Raw genomic sequence first — 22,704 nt, 5'->3', positions numbered from 1 at the left:
GGCTTATACACAAGATTCACGGCTCTATTTTGCGTATAAGTCTATGGGCACACCCTCCCGATCACCATTTTTTTTTAAGAGTCATGGCAGTCGGCAGGGACAGGGAGGAGGCGAACGGCTCTGGCTGGAAGAAGCAGCCGAGTGCCATTCCGCCTCCAGTCCTCCTGGAGCGGAGGCAAGTGGTACCGATCCGCTGCAGATTCCTGAGGCCGGATTCCAAAGAATCCGGCCTCATTTGAATCCACAGCAGATTTCTCTGACATCCCTAGTTTCAGGCAGGAATTTTCCCCAGCCATACTTGGAAACGTTGGGGATGGAAGCTAGGACCTTTTGCTTGCTCCACCACTGAGCCACAGCCCCAGGTGTCAGAAGGAGAGCCCGGATAAGCATGAGAGCTTTGATTTTTTTAGGGATGTCAAAGAATTCCACCACGGATCTCAGCGAAACTGAATGCCAGCTCATTCAGCCCCCTCGAAATCTGTGGTGGAACGAAGCCCCCCGCCCCACCACCCCGCGAAAGGTGCGCAAAATGGAGCACCTACCTGGTGCCGTTCGCGCTGCTTTGCGAATGGCGGCTGCATCAGTGGCCACCATTTGCTTCCCTATTTAGGCCGTGATAGGCTACGTAAATACTGATGTAGCCTATCACGGCTAACGCAGGGACACCATTTGCGTCCCTGCGGAGGCCGTGATAGGCTACGTCAGTATTTACATAGCCTATCACGGCAAAAAAAGGGGAACGAAATGGCAGCCTCCGTAGCTGCCGCCATTTCCATTCCTGTTTTTTTGCCGTGATAGGCTACGTAAATATTTACGTAGCCTATCACGGTAAAGCAACAGGGGCGCAAATGGCATAGCAGCCGCCATTTGTGCCCCTGTCTTTCGCCGTGATAGGCTACGTAAATACTTAGGCAAATGGCGTCCCTGCGTTAGCCATGATAGGCTACATAAGTATTTGCGTAGCCGCCGCCATTTGCGTCCGCAGGCTTCAGACGCCTGCGAATGCACCCGGCCGGCGGCTCCGCAGAGTTGCCGTGGAGCGGAGCTGGTCAGGTTAGGATTTTGGGGGGAGGTGCGGGGTGCCTCCCCCCCACTGCAAATCACCCCTGCGAAAAGGTAAGTGACTTTCATACATCCCTAGATTTTTTTCCCCTCCCTATTTATATTTTACACAAACTTTAAATGCATCCAGGGTGAAAATAGCAATGCCAAGAGTACTACCCTGTTTTGCTTCTTGACAATCTGGTGTTGCTCAATAGCTCGCCCTTCGCACAGGAGTGGGATTATTGCTTGTAAAACAGCATGGTACTGCTGTTGCCAGATAGATGAGGCTAGCTGCTGGGGGCTTTTTGAGAAGTATTGCAGTCAGTGATAAGACACTACTGCAGGGCTGATTTTTCATTTGTGTGAGTGTCTATAGTGGAAAAAGTCAATGTATGAACAGGGATGCTGGAGAAATTCGAGACAGATTAAAATGAGCTCGGATTTCCAAGAATCTGACCCGCGGAATCTACTGCGGAGCGACCCCCTCAGGCTGTGCGGAGTCCATGGACTTCCAAATGATTTTTTTACTTTCTTGAAATTTACGCATACAAATCTGTAGAAAAATACGTAAGTTTCTGCTGAGGAAATGCTGAATGGAATGGGGGATAATACACTAAGTTACGTACTGAGGTAAATTATGTAAATACTTACATAAATACTTACGTAATTATTTGCGTATTTTTCCGCATGACGGGGAAAAAATTGCATCCATCTGTGAGTGGGCGACAGAACGAAAGACACCTGATAATCTGTGATACACAGATGGAGAGGATTTTACACACTCCGTACATCCATATGTATGAACACTGGATTTGTATTTGAGAAATATACAAATGAATCTATAAAAAACAGAGCTCTCTCTTATGAAACAATGGATGGATGGAGATTGATGGATGGATATACGTATAATTTACATTTTTATCCCACCCTTCCTCGAAGGAACTCCAGTTAGCAAACCAGTGTTCCCCTTCCTTTTTGCCCTTACAGCAACCTAGTGAGGTGGGTTACTAGCCCAACACTAAGTACTACACAACCCTAGCTCTCATTTACTCACCCACTCATATGTGTGTGTATACATACACATATGTGGGTCTCTCTCTGTCTCTCTCTGTCTGTCTCTCTCTGCATACACACACGCACACACACACCAGGAGTAGGCAACTTTTGGGGGCCATGGGCACATTTGGCAATTTGAGAAACTGACCTGGGCACCCCCACAAAATGGTTGCCATGAGAGGTGTAGCAAAGGACGAGGAACCTGTCCAAAAGACTGAGTGGAAGACAGAGGTGGGATCTGAGCCCCAACACACTAAACAACTTATTTGAACCCAGTTTCCAGCATCAACAGAAACCTCTTTTGCAGCAATCCCAGCTGCCAGTAAGAAAATGCATTATTATTGCACTGGCTACCAGTTGTTTCCCAGGCCCAATTCAAGGTGTTGGCTTTGACCTTTAAAACCCTATACGATTCCAGCCCAGACTATCTCAAGGAGCGCCTCCAGCAATACCAGATAGGCCGTTCAACAAGATCAGCCTCGGGTGGCCTTCTCTCTGTCTCATCAGCCAGGACAGCTAGGCTGGCGAGGATGAGGGAGAGGGCCTTCTCTGTGGTGGCCTCCACTCTGTGGAACTCCCTCCCTAGAGAACTCTAGGCCCTCTCTTTAGTGAGGGTAATGTAATGCCCTCTCTTTAGTGAGCTTCGGCCACGCATTGAAAACTTGGTTGTTCAGGCAGGCATTTGGGGTGGGTTAGGGCATTTTTAGAACATTATGTTTTAATGCTTAATTTTACTGTTTTTGATTGTTATATTGTTCTACATTGCCCAGAGTGGCCAGGTGACAGGCCAGATGGGCGATTAAGAAATTTAATTAAATAAATAAATACATTATTATTATTATTATTAATCTTTATTACAGTCACTGACCAGACTTTGAACATACACATATACAAAGAGTCTCCAAACACATTCGGGAAATATACAGTAGAATCAGTTCTGAAGAGATCTTATTCTCATAGCATTCAAAAAGAATTTAGCAAAAGCCTCGATTGTATCCCTATCCTCTGTTGTCCTAAAACAGTAGAGAAGTACATTTGTATCTGATCTAGTATCAGACTGTAATTTCTCTCTAATCTCTATATAAAAGGAGCAGCAAAGTAAAACCTGAATAACTGATTCGATTTCATTCCTTCCACGTGGGCATATACAATCTAAAAGGCTAGTTTTCTGAAGCCTCCCTTGTAACAAAGCAGAGGGTAAGACATTGCATCTTGCTAAAGTAAGTTGTTGTTGTTGTTCAGTCGTTCAGTCGTGTCCGACTCTTCGTGACCCCATGGACCATAGCACGCCAGGTCTTCCTGTCCTGCGCTCTCTCCCGGAGCATGCTCAAGTTCATATTCATTGCATTGGTGATGCTATCTAGCCATCTCATCCTCTGCCGTCCCGTTCTCCTTTTGCCTTCAGTCTTTCCCAGCATCAGGGTCTTTTCTAGAGAGTTTTCTCTTTGCATTAGGTGGCCAAAATATTTGAGCTTCAGCTTCAGTATCTGTCCTTCCAATGAGCATTCAGGGTTGATTTCAAAGTAAGTACTAAAGTAAAGTACATGCTAAAGTAAGTACATGCCGATATTTGGGAATGTTAAGGATTGAGAGATATTTTGCTTCTACCAGCCCGTTATTGTTATTGTAATTGTAATTGTTATTATTACTATTAAGTGGGAAGGGAAGGGCACCGTGGTATTGCCAAGCCATACATTTCTTCCCCTCTTCCTGCAGCCAACAACATCTGTTTCTATGGCGAGTGTTCGTACTACTGTTCAACTGAGCATGCTCTGTGTGGGAAACCAGACCAAATCGAAGGCTCCCTTGCTGCTTTTCTGCCAGACCTGTCTTTAGCCAAAAGGAAAACCTGGAGGAATCCGTGGAGACGCTCCTACCACAAACGCAAGAAAGCAGAGTGAGTAGCGGTGCCATTATGAGGGCTTTCTAGCACCACACTGGCTGTTTCTCTGGGCTGTGAACAAGCAGCAGACCATTAATTTCCCATTGTTCTGTAGCCAGACTGTAATTCAAACCCTGCTGAGAACAATCAGGCGTAGTTCCATTGAATTCAGCTGAATGTGAAGGAGGACCAGCCGTGTTGACCGCTCTGGCTGGCGCACAGAATTCATGGAGCTCCAAGTTATTTTGTTCTGATCGCATGTGGCCTTCCTGTGGGAGGCCTATTCATTATTATTTCATGAATTTAAATTTTAAATATTTTAAATATTAACCCAAAGTGGGGTACGATGCTAACAAAACACATTATACAGTCATAGTCCCCAGAAAACAACAACAGTAAAACAGGGGAGAACATAAACAGAGTTACGATCACAAAAATCAGATAACACCAGTTTTAAAGGCATTTCACTGGCTGCCAATACACTTTCAGCCCAAACTCAAGGTTCTGGTGATGACATTTAAAGCCCTAAGTGGCTTGGGACCTCGATATTTGAAGGAGTTCCTCTCCCTGTGTATGCCTGCCCAAGGGCCCTCCTCTGCGTCACACCGGTGCAAGACATACACAATGACAGGACATGGGAGAGGGCCTTCTCTGCTGTGGCACCCTGGTTATGGAATGCCCTCCCTTTGGGCGCAGGCTGGATGGGCACAGACTTTGGTTTAATTTCAGCTCCATGTAAAAACATGGCTTTCCACCAAAGCCTTTGAGGGCCAAATGAGTTCCCTAAAGTAGCACACTGTTTTAACTGTTTTATTGTTTTAGATTTTAATTGGTATTAGCTTGTTTAAGCTAATAAACTTTTTGTTTATTGTTTTTAGCTGTTTAAATTATGTACTGTTTTATACGGTTTAAATGGATTTCATCTGTACACTGCCCTGAGATCTTAAAGATATAGGGTGGGATACAAATGTTTTAAATAAATAATGAAATAAAAATAAATGTTTTATCACAGGTTACTTGGAAAGCCTCACAATGAAAAGTCAGCTACTTCTATACTCTAGTGCAGCTGTACCCAAATATGCATTCACTAGAGGCAAATCAGAATCCAACTCCTTCTGCACTGTGATTCAGCTGTACTGAACAGAGATGTGGAGGCCTGGGAGAAAAATAGTTTTCCCCAAGTTCCTCCCCCCTCCCCAAAAATGGAAAAAGTTCCATTTTTGCAGTACATATGCACTGGAATATGGAAATACATAGCTGGGTTTTCCTTTTGAATCCTTGAATATTTCCCCAGGTATCTTGGATCCAAGGACAAAGCTCCCACTGACTTTAATACTGAAAACATAACATTGGTGAACTTTTCAATCTAAACCTCCAGAACCATATTTTTTTGTCCTCCAGGTGGGAAGTTGACCCAGACTATTGTGAAGAGGTGAAACAAACACCGCCCTATGACCGGGGGACCCGAGTTTTGGATGTAATGGATATGACCATTTTTGACTTTCTCATGGGTATGTTTCCCATCTCTTGAAATGAAATGGCACTCCTTGAGTTTGAACAACCCGGACTGTACCACTTCAGACTGCAGGGTGGGGGCTTGCCTGATGAAAGCATCCTCCATGCAAAAGGAATCCCTGCATTTAGAAAACTAGCTGGTCATTATGAGAACTTTGTGACTTTGAGAATCGGTGCCTCGCTTTGCTTGTTTTCCTCTTTCTTCCTCCTCATTTTTCTTTCTGTGTGGTTAGATTGCAAGCCTACAGGCAGGGACATTTGGGGGAAGAAATGGCTGTCATACTGGGGTGCTGCAGGGAGCCAGTTTTGTCCCCTTACAACACCTCTTGAAGGGCTCTATGCTCACTGCAGCGGCAGAATGCCTTTACTTATTTTGTGTGTTTTGGAATTGCCACTGTGCTCCTGAGTGCTCAATAAAACCATAAAATAAGAGCATGCAAAAGCTGCAACGGCTACAAGGCCAAAGCTTTTAAAACAAAGCCAAGAATGGGGGGGAAGTTGCCTTTGCTGTCGTCAATGTGAAGCATGTCTCCTCTTGCCCCGCAAAAGTTGAATTGATTTTCACCCATCCCTGAAAATGTCAGAAAGTGCTCCCCTGCTTTTGGAGCAAGAGAATGGGGCTGCAAAGGTGGTAAGGCCCTTTCGGCCATGCCCTAACTGGAATGGCAAAGAGCTTTTCCAAAGGCTCTCTTGGTATCCAACAGCAAAGAGCCCTTTGCCTGTGCCTCTGCTTGGGAGGAAGTCAACATTCCAGTGGAGGTGGGGCTGTGACTTCATTCTAGCTTTCAGTTAGAACCAGCCAGAACTCTAAAGGATCTATCTAAGGTAGGGATGGCGGAGAATTCCACCACGGACTCCAATGAGGCTGGATTCTAAAGAATCTGCCCCCCCCCCCGGAGTCCGTGGCGGAAGGGAAGATTTACCCCTGCCTCCGCGTGGAATCCTCTTTGGTCGGATCTTCCGGCTTTGGATTGCCAGCGATACGACCACCATGCCGTACCGCTGGCTGAAGGGGACTGACTGCAGACGCAAATGGCATCCGGGATGCCATTTGCATCCACAGTCAAGTCCTCTTCAGCCAGTAATACAGCACGGTGGCCGTATCATTGGCACTTTGGAGCCGGCCAGTGGCTCCGCGGAATCACCATGGAGCAGAGCTGGCTGGCAAGGGTTCCGGGGGGAGGAACGGATCACCTCCCACCCCACAACCCCCCCCCCCGGACTGGCAAATAGGGGATTCATACATCCCTAATCTAACGTGGTGAACCCTATCCCCCAAATGGGTTCAACACATTGGATAGCTCCTTTAGTTCAGTTTATTGGTTATTAACTAATCAGGCCATACGCATACAAACACATAATAATATACCCCTCCTATACAGAAAGTGAAGGGGCCGCGGTGGCTTAGTGGTTAAGACACTGAATTGCAGACCGGAAGGTCAGCAGGACAGCAGTTCGAGACCCGAGTGCTGCGTGATGGAGCGAGCTCCCATCTTCGGTCCCAGCTTCTGCCAACCTAGCAGTTCGAAAGCAAGAAATTGCAAGTAGATAAATAGGTACCGCCTCGGCGGGAAAGGTAACAGCGTTCCTTGCACCTCGGTGTTCAGTCATGCTGGCCACATGACCACGGAAGCGTCTTCGGACAGCGCTGGCTCTTTGGCTTAGAAATGGAGATGAGCACCACACCCTAGAGTCGGACACGACTGGTTGGGGACACCTTTACCTTTATACAGAAAGTGACACCCGAACAAGAAATATTAAGGGTATAACTACAAAAAAGCTAATTAAAACATTTCCTAGGGGCTATTAAAACATTTTGCAAAGGCTGGACAATATTTACTGACTTATTTAAAACATGTTAGCAGACTTAATCTTCTATGCCAGTCAATAATTTTCATTTCTCCCAAGCCCGTTGGACAAGCTCGGCAGACCTATAGGATCTATAGTAATCTGTCTCAGCCAGCAGTAATAAGGTTGTACTTAGAGAAGACTTGTGACTGAACCCAGCTGTAAAGGGCACAAGGTATCGCTTCCTCAGCTCCGCATACAGAGGACGTTCCATTAGGAAGTGTACCGTGTCCTGTATTTTGGGACAGCCAGCTAGGCAGTATCCATGGTGAACCCTATAGCACACTTTCGTCTCCATCAGCTGCAGAGATGGCTCCTTTAGAGTTCTGTCTGGCTCTGACTAAAACCCAGAATGGAACCACCGAAATGAGAGCCACCTGCCTCCACCAGTCTCAAGGTCACATCTCTTCACATTGCTCAAACAATCCAGGGGAAGGTCCCTTAAGGATAAGGTGATCAGGTGCTAGGAGGATCTATCTGCGCCCAATGCCAGCTCCAGGCTTTTGAGGGTCCTTGGGCAAGACACCCTCAATGGCCCCCTTCCCTCAGCAAGCCACAGGATCGTGGAATAATCAGGTTGAAAGGGGCCTACAGGACCCTCGAGCCCAACCCCCTGCTCATTCCAGGAAGCCTGATTCTCATAGGGATGTCAGAGAATTTCTCCACGAATCTCTGGGAGGCCGAATGCCAACGCATTCGGCCCCCCGAAATTGGTGGGGAAATTCTCCAACACCCCCCCGCCCACCCCCCGGGATGGGACTTACCATGGCCGAATGTCCGTCACGGCGGCGGGTCAAGGCGGTGGTTCGGCGGCGGTTCAGCCGCCGCCTCCATTTCCAAGTAAAGTGTAAAAAAACAACAACGCTGCGTTGCCCTTATTTTCGCCATACTCTACGTAAATCTTTACGTAGACTACCCGTGCCCAAATAAGGAACGCAAATGGCGGCACCCATGGGCGCCGCCATTTGCATAGGGGCTTTTTTTTTTTTCAAAGTCAGCCGTGATAGGCTACGTAAAGATTTACGTAGCCTATCATGGCTGACTTCGAAAATCTAGCCATGATAGGCTACGTAAATCTTTACGTAGCCTATCACGTTTTTTGTTTTTTACACTTTACTTTTTTCTTTCGCGGCCGGGGAGACGGGGCGCTCCCCCCCGGCCAGAACTTCGGCGGGGAGGGATGGGGCGCCTCCCCCCTGGCCAGAATTTCAGCGGGGAGGGGCGGAACGCCTCCCCACCCGCCATGAATTTCAGGGGGAGAGACGGAGCGCCTCCCCCCCCACCGAAAACAGCTGCGGGACCAGGTAAGGGACTTTCGTCCATCCCTAGATTCTCAGGAGGTCTCCCATCCAAGTACCAACCAAGGCTGACCCTGCTTAGCTTCCGAGATCAGACAAGACTGGGCTCATCCAGCCCTTTGCTCCCTTCTCTCCGCCATTGTCTCCAAAGCCAGCTGCTCGTGCTCCTCTGACACTTTGTCTTCATGTTCCCACTTGCTTGCTTGCCAGGCAGAGAGCCACGGGCAAGGCGGCACAGGCATCTTCTGCTCCTCCTTCTCACCACCAGCAATGGTGGTGAGGGGGAGCAGGAAGTGGAATCTGGTGGCTCTGATTTCAGCAGGGCTGTGAATCCATTCCAGATTTCAGTCAGAACCAGCCAGAACTCTAAAGGAGCTATCCCCAAAATAGGTTCAGCACCTTGGATCGCTCCTTTATTTATTTTATCCATTTATTCATTTCATTTCTATGCTGCCCAATAGCCGAAGCTCTCTGGGCGGTTCACAAAAATGAAAACCAAAGAGCGCACAATAAAACAATACAAAATATATAAAGCATTAAAACCACAGTCTAACAATACAACCAGAATGAAACCAGAATGAAACCTAGCAGCAGTGCAGGGATTTAAAATACAGATTTAAAACAGCAAAGCTAGAAGTCTAAAGAGCTAAAATGCTAAAACGCCTGGGAAAATAAAAAGGTATTCACCTGGTGCCGGAAAGAATACAATGTAGGTGCCAGGCAAACCTCGCTAGGGAGCTCATTCCACAGCAGGGGTGCCACAGCAGAAAAGGCCCTCCTCCTAGTAGCCACCCGCCTCACTTCCTTTGGCAGGGGCTCATGGAGAAGGGCCATTGAGGATGATCTTAAGTTCCAGGCAGGCACATATGCCTTTAGAGTTCTGGGTGGTTCTGACTAAAACCCACAATGGAATCACACCCCCACCAAATTCAAAGCCACCAGTCCCCACTAGTCCATGCTACTGCATATCCACGTCCCTTGAATCAGGCTATGATCTCTGTGGAGGCTGGATTTTGTCTCTAGCCCTTCCACTGATGATTTTAAAGTCGCCAGCCACTGCCGTCCAGTGAAGTGTTGTAGGACTGTGTTCTGTCTAAACAAGCATGGGATTGCACCATTAATCAGTATCTGCCAAGTGCGTATTTTTCCTATTTCTTTTCCATGTAGGCAATGTGGATATGGCAATATGTGGTTATGTGGATATGGCAATATATGCTTATTCCTCCCATTTCTTTTCTGTGTAGGCAACATGGATCGACATCACTACGAAACCTTTGAGAAGTTTGGGAATGAAACATTTATTATCCACTTAGATAATGGAAGAGGGTAATTGTCCCAAGGGATTCTGATGACCTGTAATGTTTTGGTCTTGTTTTATTGAGATTGTATTAATGCATTTTGGTTTTTATTTTGCATTTGATTAATGCATTTTGATTAACGCATTTTGATTTTGCATTTTGATTTTGATTTTACTTGTAACACTCCTAGAAGGTTTACAGCATTCTACAAAGCACAATATAGACCAGGGGTGCAAACCCCAAAAAACCCGGCCCATGCACCAAATCCTGCTCTCCAGGGCTCCCTCTGGGGGACTCCAAATGGCCATGCTTTTGATCAGTGATCATTGGTGGTTTCCTGGCTTTTGCATGTTTCTTCCCCATTCTGAAAGGTTGAAATGCCTTTCCTAAAGCTCAGTTACTGGCACTGAGAGCTTTAAGATAGAACATGCTGGTATTTTTATTATTATTATTTTATTTTTTATTATTATTTTTATTATTATTATTATTTATTTTATTATTTTATTTGTTTATACCATGCTGGTATTTTTTGCCCCGCCCCCTTTGCTTTCATCCCTGCCCACCACGGGCATGTGGCCCCCGAGAGCTTCTCCAAGACTGAATTCGGCCCGTGGGCTGAAAGTGGTTCCACACCCCAATTCAGACAATCATAAGAAACAAAGAAGCCCCACATCCAGTCATGTTTTGATTTCCACAGGCTGGTGCATAGGGTGACCATACCCAGGACCTGAGAAGGTCCTTGTCACTTTACAAATCACACAGAGGAAAGGGCATAAATGAATAAATGATGGGTGAACCCCCCCAACGTCCAGTCTGGGGTGGGGGTCTTCCATGGGGAAATCCAGGCTGCTTGGAACTTACCAGATTTCCCTGGAGCCCTGGTGCATCTGTTGGATTTTGCTGCATGTCTTTCCAGCTTTAAACAAGGCAAGGTACACTGATGACAGCTGCCATTAGCCTGTCTCAGGAAAACTGCAGCCATAAGTGCAGGTAAGGGGGAGCCAGTCTGCTGGGGACTCTGCAGGTCAGATTCTTGGGAATCCGGCCTCATTGGAGTCCACAGCAGATTTCTCCAGCAACCCTAGGCATAAATGCATTTAATCCCTGCGCTGCTCCTGTGGCAAAAACTCATCTCCCTTCTCTGCTGCTCCTCAAAGTGCTGGAGCCTTAGATTCATAGACAGAATCACAGAATTTTAGAGTTGGAATGGACCTTGGAGATCATCTAGTCCAGCCCCCTGCTCAGTGCCAGGTACAGCTACAGCATCCCTGATGGAAGGCCATCCAGCCTCTGCTTAAATAAGTTCAGTGAAGGAGCACTCACTACCTCCCAAAGCAATTGGTAAACTTTCACAGTCAAACACCTCCTAGGGATGTACGAAAGTCACTTACCTGTAACGAAATTTGATTCGTGGGGGGGGGGAGGCGCTCCGCCCCTCCCCCCGAAATTCTGGCCGGGGGGGGAGGCGCTCCGTCCCTCCACCCCCGAATCCTGGTCAGCCGGGCCGCAAATGGCGGCGGCCATAGCCGCCGCTGTTTGCGTCCCTGCAGTCAGCCGTGATAGGCTATGTAAATGTTTACATAGCCTATCACGGCTGAGTAAAAAAACAAAACAAAAAACCGCACATACGCAAATGGCAGCGCCCATGGGCGCCGCCATTTGCGTTCCTTATTTTGTCACATCTAGTCTACGTAAACATTTACGTAGACTACAGCAAGAATAAGGGGAACACAAATAGCGTAGACGCTACGCTATTTGCATTCCCTTATTTTCGCCGTAGTCTACGTAAATGTTTACGTAGACTAGATGTGCCAAAATAAGGCCCATGGGTGCCGCCATTTGCGTACGCGCAGTTTGTTTGTTTGTTTTTTACTCAGCCGTGATAGGCTACGTAAACATTTATGTAGCCTATCACGGTATTTTTTTTAAAATCTAGCCATGGTAGGCTACATAAATCTTTACGTAGCCTATCACTTTTTTTGCTGTTGTTTTTTTTTTACTGGAAATGGTGGCGGCGGCACCGGTCGGAAGACCGGCAGCCGCCGCCGAACCACCACCAGAGGCGCCGCCGCCAGGAGGATTCGCCCAAGGTAAGTCCTGTCCCGGGGGGGGGCGGGGGGGCAGACCGTCTCGCCACCAATTTCGGGGGGCCGAATGCGCTGGCAGTCGGCCTCCCCGAGATTCGTGGCGAAATTCTCTGACATCCCTACTCTTACCATTGGGAAGGTTCTGTTAATGTATAGCCAAAATCTGCTCCACTGGAATTTCCACCCATTAGCTCTAGTCCTGCCCTCCAGAGCAACAGCAAACATGTCTGCTCCATCTTCCGCATGGCAGCCCTTTGGATGTTTGATGATCACTATCACATTTCCCTTTAACTCCAGGCAAAACTTAGCCAGCTTTTTCAACAGGCCCACATAGGATTTCTATCATGTACACCCACACCAGTGAGCCATCTTTCACCTGACATTTTCATTTAACTAAAAAAAGCCCCAAATAGTTTAGCTTTCAACCCATTCCTTCTCAGGAGCTTGACCTAAAATACTCCTTATGACTCGAACACCAGTGCTCTTCTTAGCTGCCACCACTCTGTGGTGCCTGCAGACGGGGCAGGAGGGTGACGATAACGCTACCGCCAGGAAGCGCGCAATGATGTAGCCGAGCCAGGCTCCCAGGGACACATCGCTGGCACTTTTGATGGCCGGGGACGTCGATGTCATCTGCCACCCACACCCTCCCTCACAGTATCTGGGGAAGGGGGCTAACGAATTTTCCCTACAGAATATATTGTTCTCTGTTGTAATGCCAAGTATTGCAGGGTGGCTTGGTCTTGAATGGGCAATTGGGATTAGGGTAGGGATGTACGAATCCCCTTTCCTGCCGTCTGCAGGGGTCCGCCGGGGCGGAATCCTCGATGGGGGGGAGGCAATCTGTTCCTCCCCCCCAGAATCCATCCAGGCCGGCTCCGCTTTGACCCTGCGGAGCCGGCCTCCAGCTCCACAGGGCTGGAGAAAGTCAATACGGCCAGCAGCCATTGCCGTGCCGTATCTCTATGTAAGTCAGTCCCCCGGATGCAAGTGGCATAGTGGGCGCCATTTGCGGCCATAAAGCTGGTTGATTAGCCTAAATGCAGCCGTAAACAGCTGCATTTTGGCTAATCGACCAGCTTTACGGCCGCAACTGGTGCCCACTATGCCATTTGCGTCCCTGTTTTTGGCCGTGGTAGGCTACACAAATATTTGCATAGCCTATTGCGTGAACAGGTACGCAAATGGCGTCCAGTACGGGGGATTGACTTACAGAGATACGGCACAGCAATGGCTGCCGGCCGTATCGACTTTCTCCAGCCCTGTGGAGCTGGCGGCCGGCTCTGCAGGATCGACATGGGCAGGGATCCGACCCAGACGGATCCTGCAGGGAGGCGGAGGTGAGTGATCCATTCCACCACGGACTCCAGGGGGCCAGATTCTTTAGAATCCAGCCTCATTGGAGTCTGTGGCGGAATTCTCCACTATCCCTAGATTAGGGACATATGAGACATTTGTTTCAGTTCATTTTTTATCAGGATTTACCCAATTCAAACCTTTGGACGGAACACGGACTTGAACGCAATCTGTGGTCAAAGTTCATACATTTCCGAGCTCGCAGTGTGATTTGTGGGCCCAAAAAAGCGCAGTCGACAGCATGCGTACATTTGAAAAATGTGCATTAAAAATGTGTGTTCTTGAAAAATGCACACAAATACTCTTTGATCAATGGGGAAAGAATCCCTACATTTCAAAGATGCGCACAATTGATGTGTACATTTCAAAAAATACGCATGAAAATACGCATGGATTTTCATGAGAAAAGAAAAAACCCAAAGCTTGCAATCTGATACAAAATTGAGTTGGAACGAGCTTGAAGATGGAGTTTGAATAATTTTGAATAATTTTTGAGATTGAGTTTTGCTGATTCACACATCCCTAATTAAGACCCATTAGCTTTACAAAAGACCTGCTCCTGGAGGAGGTGCTAAAACTAGTTTGTTGATATGGATCAACACCACTTCTTGTATTTTGGGGCTCTCCTTGGGGGCGTTGTTATCAAGACTGTCATGATGTGTGCCTGCACTTCAAAATTCACCACTACACCACTGGAAGTACATGTCCACGGTAGTACATGTCTGTAGTAGCTGGAGGGTGGACATCTGGCAACAGCAAAATTCCACACAGATTAACTCACATCGTTTTAGTCAATGGAAATAAAGCAATTTGCAAAGCTGAAACCGATCTGTCAAGGTACATCTCTGGTGATCTTTTCTTTTCTCTTTTGCATCTTCGCGATAGGTTCGGAAAATATTCCCATGATGAACTTTCCATCTTGGTGCCTTTAAACCAGTGTTGCAGGTATGCCTCTCCTCTCTATTGTGATGTGGGGTGGTACAGTGGAGAATGATCTGGGAGCATGAGAAACTGGGATGGATAAGAATTTCATACGGTTCTCATTTTTGATGCCAACAAACTGATACTGCACTTCCCGAAGCAAAAGTGCAAATTGGAATGCAGCGGCACTCCTCCGTCTGCATGCTACCGAATGCGGAGCTCAAGTTTGTCAAGTTTTAAAATGCACGCAAAGCATGCATACATCAAGGAAATATGTGTACAGATTCTTCATACTAGGGGAAAATGTGCACAGATCCGCTTTAGTCTATGGGGAGAAATGTGCACTTTTTTTTTTTTTAGAGGACCTGCATTCAAAATGCACACATTTGGAAAACTGTGTACAGAAAAAATGGCTATGTTGGAAGAAATGCGCACAAAAACAGGCACAAAGCAATCTTGACAGATTCACACATCGCTAAGAGAAATATTGTGAGTTCTTTGAGGACTGGGCCAGGGAGGGAGGAGAAAAGATCTTTACGGGCACAATCCTATGCATGTTTAGACAGAGGAAAGTCCTACAACTCCCAGCATTTCCCTGCCAGCATGGGAATGCTGGGAATTGCAGGATTTTTCTCTGTCTTAACATGCATAAGATTGCATCCTAAGGGACTTCCGGAAAACAACTGTGCCTTATTAACCAGCTGGGAGCAGTAGCTATATAACTGAGCCAGGAGCTCAAAAACAATTTGATGTCCACCAGGGAAGAAATGGAAGGGGAAAAGTGGGAGATGATATGGGTGCATTTATGGTAGCATTTAGGATCAGCGTGTCCTCCCTCTCAAAAGAAGGGCTCCTCTTCAGGGGTCCAGCTAGCGATTTCTCCAAGCTGGACATTCCACTTTTCTGCCTGTGTGTTCCTTGTCTTTTCACACTGTTGCTACTGAGGATGCTCAATCTCTGTTGAGCTATTTCTTGGTGAACTGTTACTCCCATAGATTTTTTAAACCATTTTTTTTTGTACTTTTGAAAACCTTGGGTTTCCACTCACCCATCAGGGCACTGATACTTCCCTTTTGTTTCCCTGCCTGAATTTGCTATTAGAAGGAGTGACTGGTCATTTAAAACAGAACTGTGAGTTAAGGTGTGGCTTTGACTAGCTGGAGAGAGAGAAAGATCAAAGGACAGAGTCATTCAGTGGTCCAGCATGTCCTGAAGCCTGAGCTAGCATCCACGTACCATTAGTGTAGTCGCTCCATGTATTTATTTATTTACTATATTTTTATCTTGCTTTTCAGACACTTATTGTCTCTCAAAGTGGTTCACATCAATCAAAAAAGAGAGGAGGGTAGGCGTTGCCATCAGGCTTACAATTAACAGCACAAGACGCACAAGGGAAGGGGAGTGGAGGGGAAAGGAAGTCGAGGGAGATCAGTATTTCAAGGATAGAGCGAGGTGGTGAGCTAGAAGCGGGCATTGAAATGCAGTACAGGCTAGGCTGATTTCCCTTTGCTGGTGTTCTTGCTTGCAGTTGGTAGAGATGGGACCAGAGCACTCTTTCCCCAGGGCAACAGGTAGTTGGATGAGCTGAGTGTTCTTTCTGGCAGGGAGGGGGAAGCAAGCTTCCTGCAACTGCTCTTTCTCTGGCTGAGGGATGGGCCAGGTTGGTCTCCCCTTTGGCTTGATGTTCTGGCTGAGGGATGGGCCAGGTTGGTCTCCCCTTTGGCTTGATGTTCTTCCAAGGAAGCAGGGGATGCAGCATCCTGGTGCCTCTTGGCCCCCTGGCTGACGGCAGATCCCAGAGTGTCCATCCCTCCTTCTCTCTAGTCCCAGGCCAACTAGAGGATGAGTTTAGTAGCCTCAAGTCACCACTAGAAATCTGGGCTCCATCAGCAATTCACAGGGCCACCCATTATCTCAGCTTCAGCTGCTACCTAATGCCCCAATCTGTATTATGAGACTGATAAAACTGCACTTAGAGCAACCAGAGAGAAATGTGAAAGTGGGGCATTTGCAAATCACTCAATCGAAACTAGGGATGGGGGAGAATTTCTCCCCGAAACTTTGGGGGGCCAAGCGCCAATGCATTCAGTCCTCCGAAGGTTGTTCGGGGAGAACTTCTCCGCCCCCCCGCCCCCCCCCCCAGATGGGACTTACCTTTCACGAATGTCCCTCCCGGCAGCGGGTCCCGGCGGTGGTTCGTCGGGTCTTCGTCAGGGGCGGGGGCGGCAGCCAGTCTTTCGACCGGCTACCGCCGCCGCCATTACAAGCAAAGTAAAAAAAAACAAAACGCCCCTGTGATAGGCTACGTAACGATTAACGTAGCCTATCACGGCTAGATCTGCAAAGTCAGCCGTGATAGGCTACATTAATCGTCACGTAGCCTATCACGGGTGACTTAAAAAAAAAAAAAAAAAGCGCGTACGGCTAATGGCAGCCCCCATAGGGAGCCGCCATTCGTGTTCCTTATTTGGTCCCTGTAGTCTACGTAAAGATTTACGTAGACTACGGTGAAAATAAGGTCAACGCAAATAGCGTTGCCTTTATTTTCACCGTAGTCTACGTAAATCTTTACGTAGACTACAGGGACCAAATAAGGAACGCGAATGGCGGCTCCCTATGGGGGCCGCCATTTGCGTACACGCTTTTTTTTTTTTTTTCCGAAGTCACCCGTGATAGGCTACATGACGATTAACGTAGCCTATCATGGCTGACTTTGCAGATCTAGCCATGATAGGCTACGTTAATCGTTACGTAGCCTATCACAGGGGCGTTTTGTTTTTTTTTTCTTTTGAAGTTCACGGCCGGGGAGACGGGGCGCTTCTCCCCGGCCTGAATTTCGGCCGGGCAAGGCAGGAAGCCTCCCCCCCGGCCTGAATTTCGGCCAGGCGAGGAGGGAAGCCTCCCCACCCCGGCCTGAACTTCGGGGGGAGCAGCGAAGCGCTTCCCCCCCACCGCGAAGCAAGCTGCGAGACCAGGTAAGTGACTTTCGTGCACCCCTAATCGAAACAGGGGAATCAGTGTGTTCAGGGGTGTTTTTTTTTAATGATTAAGGAACATCCACACGCTGCAGCAAAGTGAAACTTGTTATAGGCAAATAGCCCAGGATACCCAATTGGGTGGGTAGGGGAAAGCACATTTGTAAATCTCCCTTAAAGTAGGGGACATGAACATCAGAATATATGGATAGCCCCATGCCGGATCCCTTTAGATCAGCATCCCATTCCCCATAGTAGGCAACTAGAAGCCGTAAGTAGGGCATGAAGGTGACAGCCCTCTCCTGCTGTTTGGTATCCAGTGGGTGCAAGGTATATCCCTGACACATTGGAGGTATTCCAGATCCGAACCAAGTTTGTCCTTTATTCTCTCCCTCGCTATCCTTGCAGCGTTCCCCACTTCGCCTTGTGTGTCCCGTTCTTCTGTATGTGCCTATTAGGCACCAAGGCGATGCCTATGAAACAACCTTTTGATAACTCAAGTTACCTGATCCTTCCTGGGTGCACAAAATGTACCTTTAATTTGGAATGTTCCACTTCTCGGAATAAACAGAGGACTCGCATTTAAGCCTTAAATAAAACCAGCATTTGCAGGATAGAGCAAAGAGCAAACAGGGGGTGTAAGATGAGAATATAAGAAGAGCCTTGTTGGATCAGATCGAAGGACTGACTAATCCCGCGTTCTGTTTCTACAGTGGCTAACCAGATGCCTCCAGGAGATCCAAAAGCCGGGCTTGAAGGCAATAGGTCTTCTCTTGCAGCTGATATTCAGTGGCATACGGCTTGGAACATGAAGTTTCTATGTCCCAGATTAAGTTTCATCTTCAGGGCCAACCAGGGCTGGCCCAAGACATTTTGCTCCCACCCGCCCCATGTACGAAAGCCAACTGGATAGGCAGCTGAATTTTTCTTCAACACCGATAGGGATGGTGGAGAATTTCTCCACGAATCTCCGGGAGGCTGAATGCCAATGCATTCGACCCCCCGAAATTGGTGGAGAAACGGTCCGCCACCCCCCTGGAATGGGACTTACCTCTGTCGAATGTCCCTGGCGCTGGCGGCTCCCAGCGGCGGTTCGGCAGCGGTTCGGCGGTGGCAGCAACCAGCTGCCGCTACCACCATTTCCCAGTAAACAAACAAACAAACAAACGTGATAGGCTACGTAAAGATTTATGTAGTCTATCACGGCTAGATTTTCAAAAAACACCATGATAGGCTACGTAAATCCTTATGGCAATGAGACAGTATTCTCCACAACACCCGAAAGCAGCAGGCTAGCTTTGGGGTCACACAGCAGGCTTTGCGGCAGACAGTTCTCTCCTCCAACACCTTGCTGCCGCCTCCTCACATTTGCCGCCTGAAGCAACCGCCTCACTTTACCTAATGATAGGGCTGGCTCAGGACCCAAGCATAGGGTGGGGGAGGGTACAACTAGGGAGGGGTGTGGGTATGAGGCTAAGTTATAGTTCAGGGATGGGCAACTTGTGCCCCTCCAGATTTTTTGGCCTACCAACTCACTTCAGGGCTAATAACATGACATGAGATGGGCTTGCAAGAAGCAAAGAGCTGGATGTGCCTGGTCTCGTCTGATCTTGGAAGTTAAGCTGGGTCTGCCCTGGTTAGTACTTGGATGGGAGACTGCCTGGGAATCAGACAGGGGGTTGGACTCGATGGTCTTGTAGGCCCCTTCCAACCCTATGATTCTGAAGCACTAACTATAAGCTCCACCCATAGTGTATAATCCCATGCCATCATGGGCAATACTCCCTCGTATTGGCTACATGCTGGCTAGGGCTGGTGGAATATATAGGCCAAAATGTCTGGAGGGTGACCAATGGCCCATCCCTGCCATATGTATTGTGGTTTCCAAACTGTGTTCTGAGAAGCGTCTGGGGCTGTGCTGGTCCAGAACAGTGGAGGCTGTTGGCTGCAATTTCAGTGGGGCTGTGCTTCCATCCTGGGTTTTAGTCAGAACCAGCCAGAATTCTAAAGGAGCTATCCAGGGTGCTAAACCCTCCCCCCTCAAAATGGGTTCATCACTTTAAGAGTGCTCCTTTAGAGTTTTGGCTTTCTGCGTAAAACCCAAAATGGAATCACAGCCCCACCAAAATCAGAGCCACAAGCCTCCAATTGTCCCTGGTTGCTGCTCCATGCATAAGACAGACTAGGGATGTTGCAGGCACCCACCTGGGACCGGGAGTCCATCAGGGCCCCAACCCCGCCTGCGACTCCCAGACTGTGCCCATCGAGATGCTGTCCTCGCTTGCCCCCCGCTCCCATCCTCCAGGACTCACCACGATCCCATCCAATGAGTGCCCACCATTTTCCTGCCTTTGTTTTGTGCGCAAAAGGAAGTTTAAAAAATGTGCATATTTAAATATGTGCAGCTTGGGGCTGGGAAAGCGCAATGTGCACAATACTAGAGGTATAATACCTCTAATATTGCACATATTAAGCTTTCCTGGCCCCCAAACTGCACATATTTAAATATGCGCATTTTTTAACTTCCTTTTTGCGCACACAGCAAAGGCGGGAAAATGGTGGGCACTCATTGGATGGGATTGCTGTAAGTCTGGGCAACTCACCGAGCTCATGGGCTGTCCAGGGGGGGGATGGGGGGGCTGCGCTTTTGCGGGTGCCCAGAGAACCTAAGCTGGGATGGGGTCTCACATCCGTAAGACAGACAGACAGGAAGGAAGGAAGATAGATAGATAGATTACTGCACATAACATCTGGAAGGAACTATTTGAACGGAAAAGCATTCATCCATGTGATCCTCCCTTATTGGCAGCCTGAATTGGTTCAGCCCAGACACAGGTTTATGGATTCAGTGAGCTCTTAGAGCTTTTTAACCGTACTTGCTATTTGAACCTTGCTTCAACTTCAAATGTCCTCTCCCTCTCTCTTGCTGTCTTCCTTCCTAGAATACGGAAGTCCACCTATCTGCGATTACAGCTTCTAGCCAAGGAGGAGTACAAACTTAGTCATCTGATGGAAGAGTCTTTGCTGAAAGACAAAATCACGCCCATCTTGTACAAGTTGCACCTCGAAGCGATGGACCGAAGGCTCCGGATAGTCCTCAAGGCCGTCAGTGACTGTATAGAAAAAGATGGCTACAGTAACGTGGTCGACAATGACTTTGTCTCCGACATGAACACTGTTACCACCAAGAGGTAGTGAAATCACAGGACCACCTTTTTATTAGCTCCGTCGAAGAAGAAAGAGAGGAAACAAAACACGAGAGCAGTCTTGCAAGGGACTGTGTATGCCACTTCGTGAATTCAGTGAATTCAGACATTGCAATTATAATTGTTCTCAAAGTAGCTAAGGCGTAGACTCTGAAAAGGATTTAGGCTGAGGCTGTGCAGCTCAGGACCTCTTGCCGGGCTCACGTAACCAGCTGAACCAATTTGGGTGGCTCTTGGGGGATCCCTATGTTTCCAGTGGATGTGGCCTCACAGTTGCTGCGGTCTTCATACAGCCCTGCTTCCCTTAGGCCCTAAATTATTTCTTCCCATTACCCATGAAAGCAGGGGATTACACATTGCGGGCGGCGCTTCTGGCAAGCACTGCCTCATGTGGTGTTATCGTTGTTCTGCAGCGAGTGAGTTTATAGACAAGCCCTTCCCCTCCTAACGCCTCTGCACGCATGAGCACACATGCGCGCGCGCACACACACACACACACACACACATGGCACATGGGTGGGGCTTACCAGTAACACTGGGAAGGACTTTCAGGAAATTAAAAGTAGATGACTGTGTGGTTGTCCCTCTTTGGATTACGTAACTGGAAAAAAATGCACTTACTGCCACACTTTAAAAAATTAATTCCCCAAACAAGATTTGGAACACCTTTGGGATCGCTCCTGAATGACATTTGCCTCCTAGCAAAATGGTTCGTTTCCTCCCTATCCATCACACACATTTTCTTTTTATTTGTACAGAAAGCAAATCTTTATTTAATGTTCTTTATTTATAAAGGAAATAGTTATGTTTTTAAGGAATGCAAAGCTACCTACCCGTGTGTGTGTATTTTCCCCCCAAAAGAAAGAGACCAGGTTATGTTAACAGCTCACAAAGTGTCCTAGAGGGAAGTCCATTCAGTTCTAGTCTACACTGTTACATCATTTCTAGGACGGTCCAAATCCAGGTTTGGGGAGGGGAATGAAATATTTCCATGCTCCCCCAGTTCAAAACGACAGAGAAGACTAATACATCAAGGGGAAGGCTAGCCTATCAATATGCACCCTGATAATGGAAGCTTTTCACTGGCAAGGAGTTTGTGACATGAAAGGAAGCTTTCCCCACCTGCATCTTGGAATGGTACAGTCATGGAGAGGGCTGTACCACCTGCTTTTTCCTCAATGTGCACAGCAACCTTTCATTTCTTCTGTTAACCTTCAAGGGACGTTGAATGTCAGGCTTAGCTAAGGGCAGTAAGTCCTTTAAGTTAAAATAGGCCTTCCCCTTTTGCCTTTGGCCCCACCCATCCCTGGAATGCGGCCACTCTGGAATGGAATTTGGCCCTCTGAGTGAAAGAGGTTCAACACCCCTGCTTCACTGTACCTTATTTAAATTACTTCCCCCCCCAAAAAAAAAATCCCGTGCGCACTGACTCAGCATTTCAAGGAAGAAGAGCTCTCAAACTATTTTCAAAACCAACCCCCCGCCCCCCCCGCAAATAATAACCCATCTAGACACACACACACAAAGCTACAGCAACGTAGTCAGAAGAGGATTTTGATAATTTGTGCGTTGACAGGAATACTTGAATGTGATTTTACAAAGTGATGTAAAAAAGAAAAAAAAAAAGACAAATCGTAGTATTTATCCATACGAAAGTAGCAGCTCTTATCTTTCTAGGCTGTCGTAGCGGGGCTGCTGCTTTCCCAACTTTGCTTTTGATAGTTTTCATGTAAATATACATATACAAGTTTAAAAACATGGAGGATTAAAAAAAAAACCTAATCAAAAAGCTGTTTTCGGCAGCGATAGACTTAATTTTGCAGCATTTTTTTTTTTTTTTGTGGATTTGTTTGCGATGTGGTCCCAGTGCAATAAAGATATGGCAAATGTGTAGCCAGAAAGTCTATGTGATTTTCTTTTTTTGTTTTACCCATAACAGAGGCTGCATTGGGTAAAGCAGGGGTGCAGAAACACATGTGGCCTCCCTGGGTTCACTACATGGACTTGCCCCTTTTCCGGACACACCCCCTCTCCCTGGCCCCACCCCTTTCCCTGGCTCCACCCCTTTTCCCCAACCACCTCTTATTTGGTGTTTTCGTGGCTTTTGTGAATTTTCCCCCTATTCTAAAAGGTTGAAATGCCTCCACTAAGGCTTACTGACTGGCAGGAAGATCTTGAACTAAAATAGGATGGTATTCTTGGCTCCTCCCCTTTTGCC

General features: G+C 47.5%; 1 protein-coding gene across 1 annotated transcript in view; it reads left to right on the top strand.

Moving 5' to 3' along the window:
• The window catches only part of FAM20C (FAM20C golgi associated secretory pathway kinase), a 136,841-nt gene extending 114,457 nt beyond the window's left edge, over nt 1-22,384 (top strand). Inside the window, exons 6-10 of the mRNA XM_084818375.1 lie at nt 3,817-3,997; nt 5,384-5,493; nt 9,888-9,969; nt 14,270-14,329; nt 20,223-22,384. Of these exons, the coding sequence (XP_084674501.1) occupies nt 3,817-3,997; nt 5,384-5,493; nt 9,888-9,969; nt 14,270-14,329; nt 20,223-20,475 (686 nt within the window). The 3' untranslated portion in view covers nt 20,476-22,384. The remainder of the gene's footprint in view (nt 1-3,816; nt 3,998-5,383; nt 5,494-9,887; nt 9,970-14,269; nt 14,330-20,222) is intronic.
• The last annotated feature ends 320 nt before the right edge of the window (nt 22,385-22,704 follow it).

This window comes from Heloderma suspectum, chromosome 12 (assembly GCF_057233095.1).
Source record: "Heloderma suspectum isolate Gila_16-S chromosome 12, 16-S_ref, whole genome shotgun sequence".
In the NCBI taxonomy this organism is placed as follows: Eukaryota; Metazoa; Chordata; class Lepidosauria; order Squamata; family Helodermatidae; genus Heloderma; species Heloderma suspectum.
Note: the sequence above shows the minus strand (reverse complement) of the source record. Positions and strands in the feature narration are given on the sequence as shown.